Source organism: Papaver somniferum, unplaced genomic scaffold (assembly GCF_003573695.1).
Source record: "Papaver somniferum cultivar HN1 unplaced genomic scaffold, ASM357369v1 unplaced-scaffold_135, whole genome shotgun sequence".
In the NCBI taxonomy this organism is placed as follows: domain Eukaryota; kingdom Viridiplantae; phylum Streptophyta; class Magnoliopsida; order Ranunculales; family Papaveraceae; genus Papaver; species Papaver somniferum.
In genome coordinates, this window is record NW_020622713.1 from 171,039 (window position 1) to 189,231 (window position 18,193).

At 38.9% G+C, this 18,193-nt stretch overlaps 1 protein-coding gene and 1 long non-coding RNA gene across 6 annotated transcripts; one reads left to right on the forward strand and one right to left on the reverse strand.

Annotated features, from left to right (window-relative positions):
- The first annotated feature begins 3,391 nt into the window (after positions 1–3,391).
- LOC113334232 lies at positions 3,392–5,213 on the forward strand. 2 transcript variants are annotated; one of them, XR_003352664.1, is made up of 4 exons: positions 3,392–3,673; positions 4,052–4,216; positions 4,313–4,383; positions 5,011–5,213. It is a non-coding gene; the product is annotated as an uncharacterized LOC113334232 (long non-coding RNA). The 2 variants fall into 2 exon arrangements; XR_003352663.1 differs by having other exon boundaries at positions 4,313–5,213.
- Positions 5,214–6,135: 922 nt separating this feature from the next.
- On the reverse strand, positions 6,136–8,038 carry LOC113334230. Of its 4 annotated transcripts, none has more exons than XM_026580561.1 (6): positions 7,881–8,038; positions 7,651–7,755; positions 7,338–7,529; positions 6,772–6,846; positions 6,269–6,411; positions 6,136–6,187 (listed from the first exon to the last, which is right to left on the reverse strand). In XM_026580561.1, the coding sequence occupies exons 2-6, from the start codon at positions 7,721–7,723 to the stop codon at positions 6,182–6,184; spliced, it is 489 nt and encodes a 162-aa protein (XP_026436346.1). In that variant the 5' UTR covers positions 7,724–7,755; positions 7,881–8,038; the 3' UTR covers positions 6,136–6,181. The 4 variants fall into 4 exon arrangements, with proteins under 4 accessions (XP_026436346.1, XP_026436347.1, XP_026436348.1 ...); XM_026580563.1 differs by lacking the exon at positions 6,136–6,187 and adding an exon at positions 6,486–6,624 and having other exon boundaries at positions 6,317–6,411; XM_026580562.1 differs by lacking the exons at positions 7,338–7,529; positions 7,651–7,755; positions 7,881–8,038 and adding an exon at positions 6,944–7,224.
- Positions 8,039–18,193: the final 10,155 nt, after the last annotated feature.

Sequence of the window (18,193 nt, forward strand, 5' to 3'; positions counted from 1 at the left end):
TTTGACACCTAACCCAAGGGTTTCCAACGAACGAAGCAGATATCATCACTGTCTAACAAGTTGTCTACCACAGTAGTTCCCTGTTAATAATCACAAAACTAACTTAATATCTCCATATGATTATTTATGCTAAAAGCAAAAACTACATCAACAGAAAGTAACTGTAGAAAACCAGAATACAAGTATTGACCCAAAAACTATGGGAAGACATTGATCTGTAATAAAGGTAATGTACGAATCCACATAACCAAAGGTAATGCAGTATTATTTCGTTTCTCGCAATGGTAATGTACAAATACATATAACCCAAAGGTGGTGTACCAATCCATATGACCCAAAGGTAGTATGATACGATTCAATATACAGTATGATCTGTAATAAAGGTAATGTACGAGTTCATATGACCAGAAGGTAGTAAGATTGTCTTAGGAATCCATATGGATCTTAATTCTCTACATCAACATGGCCAGCCGAGTATTTATTATGAAAGCCAAGGGTTATACACTGCAATAGGACATTAGTCGACTACTTTCTTATTCATTGGCCGACGTAGGAGGCTCTCTTGTGCTGGCTAAAAGTGATTCATGTCAGTCACAAAAAGGTGTCCCTAAGCAAGATGTAACAATTTTATAGAATATCGTTCCATTTCACTGCGTGTCAGTTAGAATTAGGTCAAAACTTACACTTGCACGCACAGTGGCAGCAATTACTAGTTATATAACTTGTCCTTGCGATGCCCATTACTAGGGGGGTGGGGGATGGGCACACGACATTGCTTCATTTCCTATCAAATTCGGCATACCAAAGATATCAAACAGAAGACTCTCTACATAATTTGAATTGATCAACCAAAACTGGTAATCCACAAGATTAACTTACATTATTAGATTAAAACGAACAATATTATAGCCCAAACATTGATCTGCTCATACCAAACTAAACAAAATTCACAATCCTAAACCCAGATCAAGCACAAAATTCAAACCAATTGCCAATTCATCAATACAATTCCAAACAAATCAAATTTGAGAACAGAATTAATAACAATCTATTTACCTCACTAATAAAATCTCACTTGACGAAGATATCTCTTCAGTAGCAGCAGCAACTGCAGATACCTTAAATGGTGATGAAACCTTAATTGAATCAAATACATTTCTTTGATACTCTGATTTGCCAAAACCACCCAGTTTATTTAACTCTGATCCTAACTAAACTGAACATATGGTACTAGGTTTATGGGTTTTGGGAAGATCTCTAGTACAAAAACCTCCCTGTAAACCCCCCTTACTAATGTTGCTAACCTGCACCACTTTTTTGGGATTGGCTATCTTCTTCTTCTTTCAGAATAAAAAGAGGAGGAGAGGGCGCGATTAAACTCCATAGCAGCCATTTTTGTGTCTGCTCATGTCTCACCCAATGTAGTCAATATCGGCCGTATCAGCCGATGTATCAGGGATATTTCGGATATCGGACTCGAACGATACGATAAGAAGGATATCGGGGATACGATATTCTCCCGATAATATCGGCCGTATCGGTCAAATATCGGCCGTTTCGGTCAAATATCGACCGTTTCGGTCAAATATCGGCCGTATCGGTCGATACGAAATTTTCCTACATTTTCCGATATGAGACGGTATTGGTCGTTTTCTATAAAGTTTAAGGGTAATTTTGGCGAAGAAAGTCTTCCAGGTGGTAGTAGAGGTGCATGTAGCTCTCGAAGCAAGTTACTAAAGTTACTCTTTTGTTTTTTTGATAAAATTGATGCTATCTATTATATCTTATCCGAAAATGTGTGGAGAAAATGTTTAATATAAAATTATAGTCTCTAAATCTAGAACCGATATTATACCGATATTTCAACGATAATATCCCCGATATAAAATCGTACCAGTGTATCGGTCCCGGCCGAGATGAACCGATATCCGATATTAACTACACGAGACTCTCACCTTCCCCCGAAATCTTCCTGATTCTGGATATGCACTGGTTTCTAATTGTAACCTTTCCTTCAAGCACTGCAACATTTAACCCCATTTTCAATGTAATTCTTTTATTTACAACCTTGGTATAGGGGCGGCATGGTTTAGTAGAGGGAGACATTCTAATAAGACAAAAATGGTCATTACATGATCATTCAAGGTGTCCCTTATAAAAAATTTTTGGAAATGACAAATTAACCCGCATAATTGATAATCTAGGTTAGTGATGATAATCAAGTTTAATGTTAATGATTAAATTCACTTATATTAACTCAAAATCAAAACAAAATCAAATTTTAGAGTTTAGAAAAAAAAAAAAAGTTTGGAGATGGTAGAGAAGTTTTAACCCAAAGTGAAGGTCAATCTCAATCAATTGAAGAAATTAACCAACAAAGTGAAAACCCAATGCCTAAAAATGACCAGGTATACTTCTAAATTAGTTCCAACTAGCTTTTTGTTGCTCAAATACGTAAAAAAAAAATCAATTTCTTACATTTTCAGAGCTAATTACGGTTGGCATTTCGCTCGTAACCAACCGTAATTCATAGTTAGGGTTCGTAAAAAATGAACTACCAACCGTAACTGGTTAAATTTGGGGAAAAACCCAATTGTAAAACCAGTTACGGTTGGTATCTCGATACCAACCGTAACTGAAGAAAATTTTCAGATATAAGAACATACGGTTGGTAATTGAACTATTATCAACCGTAACAACATCAAATTCTCCAGTTACGGTTCGTAATAGAGTTAAAATCAACCGTAGCTCACATAAACCCAGAAATTTGAATTTCAATTTTCACATAAAACCCTAATTTCTGATAGAAATTAAACTTAAATCGAACAAAATAAACTAAACCCTAACTGGGTTTTTCATAATATACCTCATATAAGTCATTACACTTGATTAATTTTCGAATCGCTGATTAATCGAAGACGATGAAATTTCCAGTTTTAATGGAGGTTACAGTTGATGGAGGAGAAGAGAAGATGAAGAAGAAGATGAAAAAAAAACTGATTTGATTTTTTCTGATTCATTAGGTTTAAAAAAAAATTGATTTGATTTTGATTGATTTAAGGTGAAAAGAGTAATCTAGTCAATCTACATCCCCTTTAATACATCTCCTAAACAACTAAAGGGATGTTACTATCACAGTGCCACCCCTCTATGCCGCCCTATACTATGGTTGTTTATTTATTTTTATCAGAAAAAATTTCCAATATAATTCTACTTTTCCCTGATTATCACTTGCAAAAGTCAAATCAAATTTGACTTCAACTAATTTGTGTTCTCCACTAACGTCCGTTTTCATTGAAAAACCCATTACAAGATGTTAACACCAGTTAAATTTCTATTAAAATTAGGAGCGAACCTCACTAAAATTTGATATTCTGTGGAAAAGCTCACTTTTTGTACAACTCTACAAAAACCTAACAACTATGTGAGAGTTGGACTCAGCTGAACGTGTCTAATGATTTGAGCCGATGTATACCAACACTGCCCTTCCTGGTTCGGTTAGTTTGAGTATTCTGGTTAAGTTAGATTGTAACGGGTTTGGTCGGTACACCCGGATAGGAAATTGTGTTTCCGTCATGGCGTTAAAGCTTGTGTTTTTATGGATGATTATGGTGATACTGAAGAGGAGGAAGAAGAAGAAGAATCAAGTTTGCTTGTGAGGCAGAGTAACAAGGTAATATTATAATTTAGCTCTGCTTATAGTTTGATGCTTGAGTCTTCCATTTTTCTTGGATTTTCATAAGTAATATTATTCCCCTCCATTACTATTTTGATCGTCTCTGCCAAAAGAAAAGGAAACAGTTGCTCACTGCTGTTTGATAAAATGCCTCAATGAAATAATTGTCATGTGCCTTAAATTTGATTTAGTTTTGGATGTTTAGAGGTTTTGATCAAATGGTTTTGTTTATTTAAAGTTTTTGAGTAATGTGTATTCATACTGATAGTCCATACCTGCCCATTTTTATGCATTTTGTTTTATTGATGTATAGTTCAAATGTGCTATCTCTAATTTTATAGTTGTGATTCCTTGTGCCCTACACTCAATTGATAGGTTAAGGATGGTGAGTGAGTCTGCTACTCTATCAAGTTACATCACCTTTTCATAATACTACAAGGCTAGTGTCCAAGCAAGGCATGTTGGCATAACACGCGAAAATCAGCCCTCACAACAAATACAGGGAAAAATTCTGCATGAAGCTCAGAAAAGGAAATAGAGGTAAGAACTCTCAGTGTGGTGGTAAGGTCATGTTTCTTCCTATCATGTAGAAATTCATATTCTAATGCGGTTGTCATGTTGTGAAAGAAATTCCAGCTAAGTTGTTGAAAATACAAGAAGCTGCAGCCAAGCGTGTGAGAGCAATTGCACAGGCCCTATCTCTTCAGGTAATTTATGATGTATAAAAACATATGTCATCGTCATATATGAAGTTGTTTCTTATATAAATTCTCTTGGCCTTAAACCAGCGCATGACAGTGGGGAGTCGTGTTTTTTTCTTTTTTGTCGTACCAGGAAGTAATGTTAAATTAGTTAGGAACAATTGATCGGCATACAAACATGCATGATGGATACAACTGAAGTAACCAAACTATCAAAGTCTTCGATTTAGATTTAAATTCCGCTAGTTCAGCTAAATTTCCTTAGTCATGCAAGATTTGATCAATTTTTAAAGCAAAATGTTGGCTGTCTTCTGTTGGTCTTAAAGGAAGTTGAGCTATTAATGCTTTCGATCTTAGCACCCTTTGTTATATGCATTAACTGCACAAAAACAGTAGCATCATGTTGTTAGGTACCTGTACCTAATAACATATGGATTTTCAATATGTTAATGTGCTTTGTAACCATGCATTGGAAGGCTCCTGGTCTTGAATAAAAAGGCGCATGTGTGAAATTGTAATAGCTATTTTTTCTTCAGTGGCCTGTAAGTATTTTGTTCTTATTACTTAACCGCTGTACATCTTATCTCCCGCTTTTCCAACCATCCTTGGTTTTTTTTTGCTTCTCTGTTACAGCGGGCCGAATCAAATGGGCTGGAACCATCAATTGTAACTTGTACAGAAGTTATACAAGCTTTCTTAGGTTTTTTGCTTATCACCCACTGCCTTTATCAGATATCGATTGTACTTGTTCTGTCATCAGAACCTCATAACCAATTATTTAATGTCCCCGTGTTACTGTTGTACCCAATTTATTATATACGACATTCTGTGTTTCTACCCGGTTTATTTTATACGACATTCTGCGTTCCTCCCCAATTTATTTTATACCACATTCTTAGTTTCGTACCCGATTATTTTATATGGCATTCTTTGATTTGCACCAGATTAATTTTCATACGACTTTCTTTGTTATTTACCCAATCTACTACTGCCCGAAGATCAAATCTTTCATTAAAAATCACATAAGTAGCTTGGCGATTCTCCGGTAATACAAACTTTACCAGCAATCGAGCGTATATTTTCAGGATACCATATCTTATTATTCACTTGCACATGCTTAAATAAGGGGGAAGATTTATTACATATTGTTTCACTTTTATTTGCATGCTAAGAAGAGTATTGAGCTAAAAAGCACCATTTTTACGCAGTCCAAATTAATAGATAGATTTAAGAGGTTGTGAAATTGTGTTTGCGCTACGTGAGCCACAATCAATAGTCCGTATGTAAATAAGGTTCTTAATCAACTCAAAGGCTTCAACAGTGGTAAAACATCCTTAAACATCTTTAACAAATGATTAACTTTTTGCATTTGGACATTCATCTGTCCGGGCAGAAATTGTATTGAAGTGTGATTATATGAAGTGCGACTGCGTATTTAACAATTACCATACCGAAAGTAAAACATTTCTAATATTTACTGCCGACTAACGACCTACACCAGTATTCTAATCCCCATTTCCTGTATCTGTAGACGTTAGTATATATACGACTGACATCATTTAAGCTAACATCTAGTTGAGGTTCCTTTTATAGGTTCTTGAACCGCAACTTTACTCTTTGCCGTTCTGGTTGTACCTTACGCATGATTGAAAAAGATCCTTTCAATCAAAGATCCTTTTGTAGTGTTACTAAATGATGTACATCAATTATAAAAAGTTGAGTTTCGGTGCCCTACCTGTTGTAAGTGCATGTTTTTTTGTTGGCCTTAATCCTTCCACCTCTGAAACGTCCACTTGTTCTGCATCTATGCCTATTAAATAGGGTCAGACTAGTAAGGCACCTATGTAAACCACTTGTTTCTGTAATGTATTTACTTGAGGTTAATATGTACCTGTAGAGGTGCTTTTCCCCCTTTCCTTGATTCTACGCTTTTTTTTTTTTCCAGTTCCACCTTCTGCTCATCCGTAGCATACGAGGCCCGTATTTTGTCCAGTTGCTCTTTAATTTTTTGGTCCACAGCCTTGTCTTTGCCACCTGCGCAATTCACCTTATCAGCAAATGGGTTAAGCAATTAACCAACAAAATAAGGTGCACAATTGAATACACACTTTGCAGCTCCCCAGATTTTTGTTTATGGAAGGCTGTATCTGAACGGAGGTTTAAACGAGTCCCCAGTCCAGACTTCACCGGTAGATGCATTTTCCTCGGGGGGACAGACCGAAGTATCCTTCTTCGGCGCCGTTGGCCCTAAACGATTGATGAATACATTGATGTCGAAATTAATAATAACAATTACAAGTGAAGCCCTAATTAGTATTAAGGGTACACGGTTATATCCATTTGTTGTCAGGACTCACATTAATGTAAAACATCAAAATCCTACAATACTTGTACCTGTTTCTCTAGGACCCTGTTGGGTTACAAAGCCTGCAGTCTCTGGTGTGGTTGCTATGTTTGATTCATCCACCCCTGAAATGATACAACACTAGTAAATCGTAAATACACCCTAAACGAATAATCGTTTTTAAAGAAATTAACACAACTGAAATTTCGATCATTAATATACATTTGACCCTCTTTTCCTTGGCATTTGGTCTAAGTGCTAGATTCTTAAACATCTGCATTTTTTCAACCAAAGTAGTCTCAGTACTGAGGTCGTTATCATCGGCGAGTTGATCTCCTTGGTCTTGGGGTTGTCCAATGGGTATGGATGTGTTTTCCTGAATGCACACCCTATCCTGAATCCCGGCATCTGTTTGTATGCTTGATATGTCTTTGCTTGAGGGCGTACTGGACATGATACTACGGCCAGAGACAATATTTGTTCGGGGTGACTGTTGGGATATTTCAAGATCCGCACTTGTATCATTAAAGATCCCAGTGAACGAAGATCAAATAAACAAAGCATATGAATTAATTTTTATCGCGAGTAGTGTTTATGGTTTGCTGCCGACCCTTACCAGCAGCAGGCGGACCATTCTTTTCAACAATGACCCCCTCTGCTATCTCCATTGTCTGTTTTGGTTGACCTATATTAGGCTCCGGCGACTTCTGTTCATTCTCATGTACATACATAATATCCCACTCTGCCATCTCCATTGTCTGTTCTGGTTGACCCATATTAGGCTCCGGTGACTTCTGTTCATTGTCATCTACATACATAATATCCGCACTTGTATCACTAAAGATCCCTATGAACAAAGATCAAATAAACAAAGCATATGAATTAATTTTTATCGCGAGTGATGTTTATGGTTTGCTGGCGACAATTACCAGCAGCAGGTGTCTCATTTTTGTCAACATTAACCCCCTGTGACGTCTCCGTAGTCTGTTCTGGTTGACCCATATCAGGCTCCGGCGACTCCGTATCATTATCATCTAAAAAATGCCAAATGTGTTAGATGATGCATACCGGGGAACAGTAAATGAGCTGGCACACACTTTTTAAATTTAAGTTACCGTCAAAACAAGATAGTTTTTTGAGTTCGAGGGTATTACTATACCAGTATCGGTGTTGTTTAGGTCGACACTTTCCGCATCCCCTCGCCAAGCAATCTCAAGAACCTCCTCACCAGTAAATAAGTTTCAAATTACTCAGTGAAAGATAAACTGAACCAAATTCGAGTACTACGTGCATTTCTAGTTCACTCTTCATAATGACAAGTTAAAATCTAATTTCTTGTACCTGCTACCCAAGTTATATTATATGTGTAATCCTTAAAATCAAGACTCACTTCTAAATTAATGGTAATACCCCTTGCTTTAAACCCGAATCAGATAACCAACTAAATACAAATCCGATATGATTCCATTCAATTCCTTAACCTTCAACTATTATGAGGATATGAACCTAAAGAAATCTAAAGGAGAAGCTCGAGGATTAGAGATTTACACAGTAACATGTTAGGGTTTCAAAAAGGAAAAAATTCCTATTACAATCACTCTGATGTAATTGAAAAATTAAATAGATCTACATACCCATACCATCTGGATTTGATGAATTCATATCCATCGGTCTCTGACTAAGCAAACTTGCATATGAAGAAGGTGAAGCAGAAGATGAAGATGGTGAAACAGAAATTGAAGACATAATTTGGAGAAGAGATGGGATATATAACCTAACCTAACCCATCTAAACACCCGACCCGTATAACCTAACCTAACCGGGGATAATGAAATAACCCGACTAGGGAGGGTAGGTTAGACAAAAAACGGGATTTGTTAACTCACCTGGTCGAGCGAGTCTAAAACACAAATTGTTGTTAGCTTTTTAAAGAGTTGGACTCTGGCTGCACCTTTCCATAAAATATCCAATTTTCATGAGGTTCGCTCTAAAATTTGTGCATCAGGGCAATCCATATGGCAATGTTTAAACTCAAATTTTTGTTGAGCCAGATGATGGTCAAATGGGGTTTTGCACTGTGGGAAATAAGTGGGGGCTGACCGTCAAGCGCGAGATCGAAGTGCAGACGCCGGCGTTTGAAGGACAAACGCTGGCGCTCGCTGTACAATCGCTGGTATTTGAACCAAGATCGCCAACGACTACTTTTAAATGGTCACTGGAACAACTAGTTTCTACCGGATAGTTTCTACCTCCATAAATACGGCTCGAGTTTGATCTCACAAATTCACAACAATCTTTCATCCGATCAATCTTTTCTTAATTTCAATTGCTTTCGATTTTCAACCATGAATCCTGATTTTGATTCTTTTGAGGAAGAAATGGAGATGGATGAAATGTTTTACGAAGAAGAGAAAGAAATATGTGTGGAGTTTTTGCGTCAAATGGATGAAGATGCAATTCAAGATAGAAGAAGGAAAATTTTTATGTTGCAATTACAAACCGGGATCACACCAAAGCCTTCAGAGCCATATGAAGTTTTTTTTTTTGATGCAAAAGATAACTAATATTACTAAGAAAATATTACAAGATAACTTCATGTGGCAGATATTAGATCCTTCCTGAATTCCTTCAATTTATTAGAAAAGTTACAGTTATAATCAAAAGATATTCTGCCAATTCTAGCATCATTAGCTATTGCATGCGCTACATTGTTTGCTTGCCTTTTAACATATCTTACATCATACCAAGAAAAGAAAGAAAGAAGTTTCCTTATTTCATTTACAATGCCTTCATTCGTCCAGTGAACTGAAGATTTGGCTTGCTTTACCGAGTTGATCATATTCACACAGTCTCCTTCAAAAATTACTTTCTGCAGTCCTTTTTCTCTAGCCCAGTAAACTGCTTGTTGAAAGGCTAGACATTCTGCATTTTCTGGATCTATTCCTCCATAGAAGAATCTGCCTCTGATGCCTTCGCATGTTCCTGTAGAGTTACAAATTATTAAACCAAATCCCATATGAGAATTATTATGATCAAAAGAAGCATCTATGTTTATTTTTATAGCTTCAGATTCAGGTGGAGTCCAATGTACATTTTGTTGTATCGCTATCTGATTATAATTTTGTGTACATTGGCTCCACATATTTTTGATGGAATGAACTATTGTATTGAGATTCTGATTTTTACTCTCAAATTATTTAATACATCTATTCTTCCATATGTACCAAGTAGTAATCATTGCCATGGCCACCCAGTTTGAGGAGTCATAAACATTATCTGACTTGGAATGAGCAAACCAAGAGATTATCCAGTCCTTTATATTAACATGCTGACCTTGCAGGAAAAAACATTAATATTCATACTAAACCACACAGATCTTGAATAATCACAGTCTAACAAAAGATGATTTAGTGATTCCTCAGCTTGTAAACACCTAGCACAGATTGGATTAATATCTTTTTTGTACCTATGTAGTTTTTCCTTAGTGGGAACTATCTCCTTGAGACATTTCCAGATGAACATCTTAACTCTATGAGGTACTTGAATTTTCCACATACTTTTCCATGCAGTTTTAGGGACATTATCATCTCTATGTGGAACAGCAGTATGGGACCGTTTAACCAGTTCATTATAAGTATATTTAACAGTGAATCCCATGTCCTACTCAGCTCCCATATTATTTTGTCACTTCCATATTGTACTAGATGCATACTAAGTATAAGATCTGATGTTTCTTTTGGGAACACAGTTTGAATTAACTGAGTATTCCACCTTTTTGGATTATATAACATAAGGTCAGACACATACACAATTCTAATCCAGTCTAAATAGTTTTCTTTAGGTATTGGAGGAGTATCTAGCCCTTTAACCCACTTATCATCCCATACTAGAACTTTGGTACCACATCTAACATCCTATCTGTGAAACTGTCTAACATAACTGAGTCCTAATTCCAAACCTTTCCAAATCCAAGAGGAATTGTTATGCTCTTCCTGTAGATGTAGAAAATGGCAGTGAGGAGAATAATTAGCTTTCACTAGTTGAGTCCAAGGCTTATCTTCTTTTGTACACAATTTCCAAGCCAATTTGATAACCAGAGCTTTGTTATAGAGCTCTAAATTTCTAAAAGCCAATCCTCCTTCATTCTTGGGAAAGCAAAGTGCATTCCAAGAGATAGGACTGTAACCTTTATTTTTCTTGCGTCCCCACCAGAGTTTTCTCTGAATTAAGTCTAGACTGGTAATCACATTCTTTGGAAGTTTAAAGTTGCTCATATAATGAGCTGGTATAGAATTCAGGATCGACTTTATTAATGTTGTTCTAGCTGCCAAATTCAACGTTTTTGAACACCAATCTTGAAGCATGTGTTCGTAAGAATATTTAATAGCAGAGAAGGAATTATTTTTTGATTTTCCAAGAAGAAGTGGGAGACCCAAGTATTTATCTGAAGATTCTAATTGCTTGACGCCTAACTTGTGTCTAATACTATCCTTTTGATCCGATGAAATCTTACCCATAATGAAAGCCTAAGATTTACTAAAGTTGATCATTTCACCTGAGAGAAGACTGAAATTTTGTTAATATATGTTTGACCTGATTAATACCTGCCTCATCTGCATGAAAAAATAACATACAATCATCTGCAAAAAGCAAATGATTGATAGTTATTGGACTTTTCCTTATGTGAATGCCTTTCAGAAAACCTTCTGCTTCAGCTTGCATTAAGGATATAGTGAGATATTCCATTGACATGATGAAGAGATAGGGAGACAATGGGTCTCCATGTCTAATTCCTCTAGTGAGCTGATATGATTTGCACATGCAGCCATTAAGACGAACTGACACTGTAACTGTTGAAATGCACTGTTGGATAATCCTTCTCCAATCATCACTGAAACCGAAAGATAACATCATTTGGTCTATGAATGACCATTCCAATCTATCTAATGCTTTCAACATATCCAATTTTAGAGCCACCAAAGGCCGATTCTTTTTGGATTTTTCATGGAATGAACCAGTTCATGTGCCACCACAATATTGTCATTTATGTATCTCTTGGGTACATAAGCTGCCTGTGTGGGTGAGATAATCTTCTCCATGAGTAGTTTCAATCTAGTAACAAGTAATTTTGAAATAACTTTATAAATGATGTTACACAACCCTATTGGCCTATAATCACTAGGTGTTGAAGGATGATGAGTTTTTGGGATCAAGCAGGTTGTACTTTGATTTATATTTGGAGGTAACTTCTTTGTAATGAAGAAGTTTTGAACTAATTTGATAATATCTGGACCAACTACTGACCATTGAGTTTGAAAGAAACCTGCTGGAAAGCCATCCGGTCTCGGAGCATTCCAACTAGGAATAGATTTTAAGACTGTATGAATTTCTTCTTCAGTTGGGACAGAGATTAAAGCCTGATTCTATTCCCCAGTGATAGTTGGTTTGATTATTGTAAAAGAGTCTGGCTTAAAATGTGGGTTTGTAGTGGTGGCGATTTCTGAGAAATGAGAAGTGAGAAGATTTTCTAACTCAGATTGGGTATGGCACCACCTTCCATTCTTATCTTTCAAGGCAGATATCTGATTTCTAGCTCTTCTTCTATTAGCTCTAGTATGAAATTAAGCTGTGTTGTTGTCTATATCTTTAATCCAGTGATCACCAGATTTTTGGTTCCAAAAGTCAGCTTCAATTTTTTTTCAGTAATCAAGATTTAGAATAGTGCAAGCTATCTCTTCAGATATATTATCACTATATGGAGAAGATTGTAAGTGAGAAAGATGTTGGTGAAGCTATTTGTTGATGAATACTACCAAAATGTTGTCGATTCCATTTTGATAAATCCTTCCTTATTAATGTCAACTTATTACTAATTTCCATGTTCGACAAAGAAGACTCCCATGTGTTTGAAATTAATTCAGAACATGATGCATCTCTTAGCCAACATCTGTAAAATTTCCACACTTTACCTGTTTTAAAAGGAGTTCTTTACGTACTGAGAAGAATATGACAGTGATCTGATCCTAAAAATGGCAGATGCAAAACTTTCGAATCAGGATAGTCGTTAGCCCAGTTTGAGTTATGTAAAGCAAACTCTATTCTAGCTCTTTTGTATCCCTTCCCATTAGTTCTATATGTCCATGTATGTTTGGATCCAGTATATCCCATATCCATTAAGCCAGCACTGTCTATTATTCTACAAGCCCAACTATCCATAGAAGTGTTGATGGTGGATTTTCATTTGAGGCTAAAATTATAAAAGCCAAAATTATGCACTGACATCCTGCAAAGGTTAAAGCAACTAATAAAATGATGAATACTTCTTCACTTCGCTAATTCATCCAGGTTGGAGCATGTAGCAACAATCTCTTATACCCTGTGAATTTATAGTGTTATCAATTGATACATGACTAGCCTTGTATTTTCTGTTACGCTGAACTCTCATTATTAGTGCGGCATGACGACTGAGTGTTGCTCTCAGCAGAGTAACATGAATCTCCAAACGTTGATAATGAGGCATGCACGATATACTCGTACATGCTACATCTATCGGTGTGTTATACTAACCCGATTAAACATATTTGAATATGGACTGTCCATATCAGTCTCAGAAACAATCACGGACACACAAGACGGCCGCACGATTTAACCAGCCTAGACGATCCTCAGCAGGAGCAGGCTACTACATTAATGACCACCAGCAGGCCCACTTATGCCATGGTCGGTCGAATACCTACCATGCCTCCCAAACTACCACCGAACACCAGCCTGAAGTTGGATGTCCAGACTGGTATGGAGCATCTTGGAGGAATCGTACAAACAAAGGCCGCCTATGGCAGTCTCAAGTTCATCACGTCCGTCCAACTTCACCGGCGTGGTTGGACGGCGTGGATCAGCCCAAAGTCGGTCGAACAAGCGCCGTGGTGTACACCGGTGAACCTTCTTCCTACCTGCATGACCAACTCTTCCTTAACCTGACCAGATTGCAATATACATTTGTCCGAAGTTGTGTCAGCGTGAAGAATTGAGGGTCGCAGGAAATTCCACTAAAGTTCCCAAATTGATCACGACCATCCAATTTCACCGACATGATTGGATGGCTTAGATCGGACACATAGCCACCAGGCAGGTATTGGCGCATTCACCATCGGCCCAACGTGGGCCCCACATGGTCGGCCTCCCCAAAAGAGAAGCGTGGCTTGACAATTCGTCCAGCAAAAGCACCGTGGACGTGAAACCCTAATTAGGGTTTGCGGCACATCACATGTGTCGCAAATCAGTCTCAACCATCCATCTTCGCAGGCATAGATGGAGGGTGTAGATGTAGATTCAAAGGGACCAGAGCATGTCAACACAATCACCATGGTCCCGCCTACATACATGACGAATCGGTCAAGACCAACTATGGTTGGTCGTCTCGATTCGTGCGCCCAAACTAGGCATGGCCACGCGTTTTCAACTGTAAATCGATCTCGACCACTCAACTTTGTCGGACAAATTGAGTGGCCTAGATCACATCTTCACGGGACAGTAAGGTACAGATGTGTACACTGGCTTGCCGACTGCACGCCTGACTGATCGGCCAAGACCGACCATGGTAGGTCGTCTCGAAACGCGCGCCCAAAGTAGGCACGACGTGCGTTCTTCAATTCCTTTGCGGCATGGGATTTCTGTCGCAAATCAATCTCAGCCGCTCCTCTTTGCCAGACAAATTGAGTGGCTTAGATCGCATCTCCATGGGACAGTGAGGTACAAACACCTACACCAGCATGTCGTCTACACGCATGCCCAGTCGTCCCTGTCAAAAACGTGTCCCGTGCTTGGATTCGACCAAGCTAAAGGTTGGTGTTCGAGCACCTCCTAAACCCTAATCCGACGGTCGCAGATGTGGGTCGGAAGCCATCTCGTCCGTCCAACTTCACCAGCTTGGACGGACAGCCTAAGACAGGAGTTAGGCGACCAGTGAGGCATCACCACGATCACCGTCCACCACTCTTCCACATAAAGTGATCGTCCAAGTCAGGAATTACCTGAACAACCTCCAAACGATCACTCGAAGATGGATGGACGTGATGTTATTTTAAGATGCTTAATCCGCGACTTACTCCGTTAAGCCTTAAAACAGCGATGCTTCACACATGCTGAATATATTCGATGCATTACCTGCATAAAATACACACGATACTTCACAAGTATCGACTTCCTAAATAACATATTTATTTAATCTAGCATCACATGCTACTTTTTGTGGGTCCCACGATCCACACATTCGAGACATCAAACATGTCACAAACTGGGGGATACTTACTGGGGTATTGGTCTGGCGGTTTACAACGTGCAGCACACAACGCGCCATCACAAGAACGTGTCATGAAGACATGGACGGTTAGTGATGATGGGATAAATGGGTAAGACTGATCGTGTGACACTAACACACGCAACTCCACTACTCCATCACTCCACTTTCTCCACTTCCCATGAGAGACGTGGGTTAGGCTCAATGACTTGTATAAATAGGTTCTCCTCCCTATTTTGAAGACATAACGAGACAACAGAAACCAAGTGTTGATACAACCGTATCCAAACACCAAAACTGATAGCTTACATTATGCAAGCCAGATCAGCTTTCTGATACAAGTCATACACAGCCAACACCTTCACAATCTCAACACCTTCTTCGCTTCCCTCCCTAAGATCAACCCCATCTCCTTCACTTTGTGACCGAAGCAAGTCTGGAACGACCATTTCTTGGTTTAAGCCAGAGTTGTACAAATTTATTTCTCGAATCAAAAGCACTCCCGTCCAGTGCATTTGTTTAGGGTTTAGATTCGTTTCTCATCCACACACCCACATTTATCAAAAACCGCAGAAACAATTTTCACCCATAAACAAGAAGACATACTTGAAGAAACTTCCTGATTATTAAGGTGTATGTTGAGATCACCGATAATAACCCAAGGATGGAAAACATTGTCACTCAAATCTCCATGGAATTCAGAAAAAAATGATAAGATGAATCATGTTATCATTACTACAAGCCACATCACAAGGAAATCCGCTTTTCCAAGAAATGTTGAATCCTTATCTAAAAGTCATGCCTTTACCAGTGGAGATACAGAGAGAGCGCGCAGCCACAGGGGACTCAAGAAAGACGGACAACATGGTCCAGCTGATGACAGAGACTCGAGACAACTCCATAGAAGAAAAGACTTGTCCGGGATGCCGCAACGTCTGCCGGATAAAGAAAAGGAGCATTTAGCTTACGGATCCTTGCTGGAAGATTTGTATCTCAAGACTCTTGCCGAAGCTCAGAAGACTGCCTAATCCACAGCGACCTTTCAACCAAGTGAAGAAATGCTCGAGGAAGGAGAGATCAATCAAGGAACACGTGAGTACAAAGGATGGGAGTGTTCAATTCATTCACCCAGTAGTGATATTACGATGCCTTCCGCATTCCGTCACCCGGTCAAGCGATCCGCGAATATGATGACACACACTGGTCTTCCAACTCCGTCTCCGAAACGTGCTTCAAATCAAAGCCACATAGAGATGTCACGACGTCCACTAGTGCAAGAACAACTAGACTCAAGGTACCTGCATTTCCCGTTCCCAATGAAAAAGATTTTGGAGATGTTGGAGGCGTGGGTACGAAACGGAGAGGTGGAGCTGCCACCTGTATGGCGTCCACCGACCGATCAAGAAATAATGGATCCGAGATATTGTCATTATCACCGGTTCCTTCACTACCCTACCAGTGAATGCAACGCCTTGAAACGCATTGTTCAGAAGAAGCTTAATTCAGGAGAGTATCTTTCCCTCTCTGAAAATTAGTTCGGACGATTTGCTTGGAGAGGTTGCTCGGGAATATTCAGTTTCGTGCAAATGAGGCTCCAAAGAACAAGTAAGTTCTATCAAACAATTTTACGAAAAATATAGTTTTAGAATTTACTGGGGACTTGACATCCCACACACAGAGAAAGAGATTCGATGATCAAACATCATGTTTGATCCCTTTTCACACGATGTTTACAATTTCATGTGACATGTATAATCATTCGTAACCAAGATGCAAATTCTATTTAGAATAATCTCTTTCAGAAAATCAATTATTCACAAAACTATCTCAAAAACCAATTCAAAATTCAACCACCTATTAGTTCAAAACCTGAAATCAAATTGTGAAAGGAAATCCTCACAATCACTCAAAAGCATCTAAAGAAAGAACACAAGTAGGCGGAACGAATCCTTCAAGGAAAGTCCTTCAGCAGCAACTCATCCTTCTGAGCAAGAGCATATTTCATCCTTTGGAGTGCGGATTGTTTCAGCTTCAACTCCTTAGACAACTTTTCAACCTCTTCTTCCTGGCGAGCAATACAGTCTGCAGAAGGAGCTTCGTCTTGCAATTTCTGAAGCTTCTGGATTTCAGAGAAACCTTTAAAGAACCAAGGAGTGTTGAAGTCGTAATGCACAAACACGTCCTGATAGCACTTCCAGTCTTCAATCACCTCCTCAGAAACACTGCGACCGGTCGTGACGCTCATCCCTTGAATGGAGAATAAAGCTTATTGGACGCGATTGACCAATGCAAGGCGACTTTTGAGCTTCGTAGTGGTAGCAATGTGGTATTGCTTCTTCCATATCACCGTGTATAACTCCTCGAACTGAGCCGGCACACTGAATCCCCCAACCAACACATGACCTGCATGAGGGGTATCAAAGGGAGAATCGAAGATAGCCCCAGGAGTAACAGGTTGCCTTGCCAATACTTCATCAGGAACCTTGTCAGCTGCAAGAGGCCTTTCAGAAGAAGTCACCATGACTGCCTTATCAATGGTAACCTGCTCAGGAAAATCTTTAAGGGGATCCGCCTCAGCATTAGCAGATGTTGCCTCTCCTGCATTCCTCCGGATGTCCACTTCACTCTGAATATTTATTTCCGTCACGACCTCGTCTACAAGCTCACTAAGGTTCCCACTTGGGGAGGCATTCCGTTCAATCGAGCTTGCACCATCTTTATCATTATCTTGAAGAGGATCAATATCACCATACCTCTCCTTAAAAGCATCGCCAGACTTCTCATGAAGACCAGTATTGACAGACCTCTCGTTATGACTACGAGCCAGTCTTGCGAAATCATTTTCTTTCGAGATTCCCTGATCGCCAACAAAGGATTACCTTTAGTGAAAGTTGCCCAGGAAGAACAAAACCAAGGGATCAAACAGAAATAAATTTAAAATACCTGCATATTGGAGAAATTGAGGATCACCGAACCACATGCCTGCTTCTTAGACCTCACTCCTGCTTGGGGACTGCAGTCGTCAGCTCTGGTTCGTTTACTTGGGAGTGGTTTCAACCGAAAATGCTCCTTCAAAACGTCAGAAGATGGTTCGCCGCGGGAATCTGTCACAACCTCCTCCGAGAATTTTTGAAAGGTTAAAAATTGCTCCCTCCAAAGTTCCTTATACCTGTCGG

Coding starts and splice junctions, on each gene's coding strand:
- LOC113334230 (XM_026580561.1), bottom strand. CDS start 7,723: ATGGGTCAACCAGAACAGACTACGGAGACGTCACAGGGGGTTAATGTT. Junction 6,847..7,337: donor GAATGGTCCGCCTGCTGCTG/GTAAGGGTCGGC, acceptor GTATCATTTCAG/GGGTGGATGAATCAAACATA. Junction 6,412..6,771: donor ACAGGGTCCTAGAGAAACAG/GTACAAGTATTG, acceptor TGAATTGCGCAG/GTGGCAAAGACAAGGCTGTG.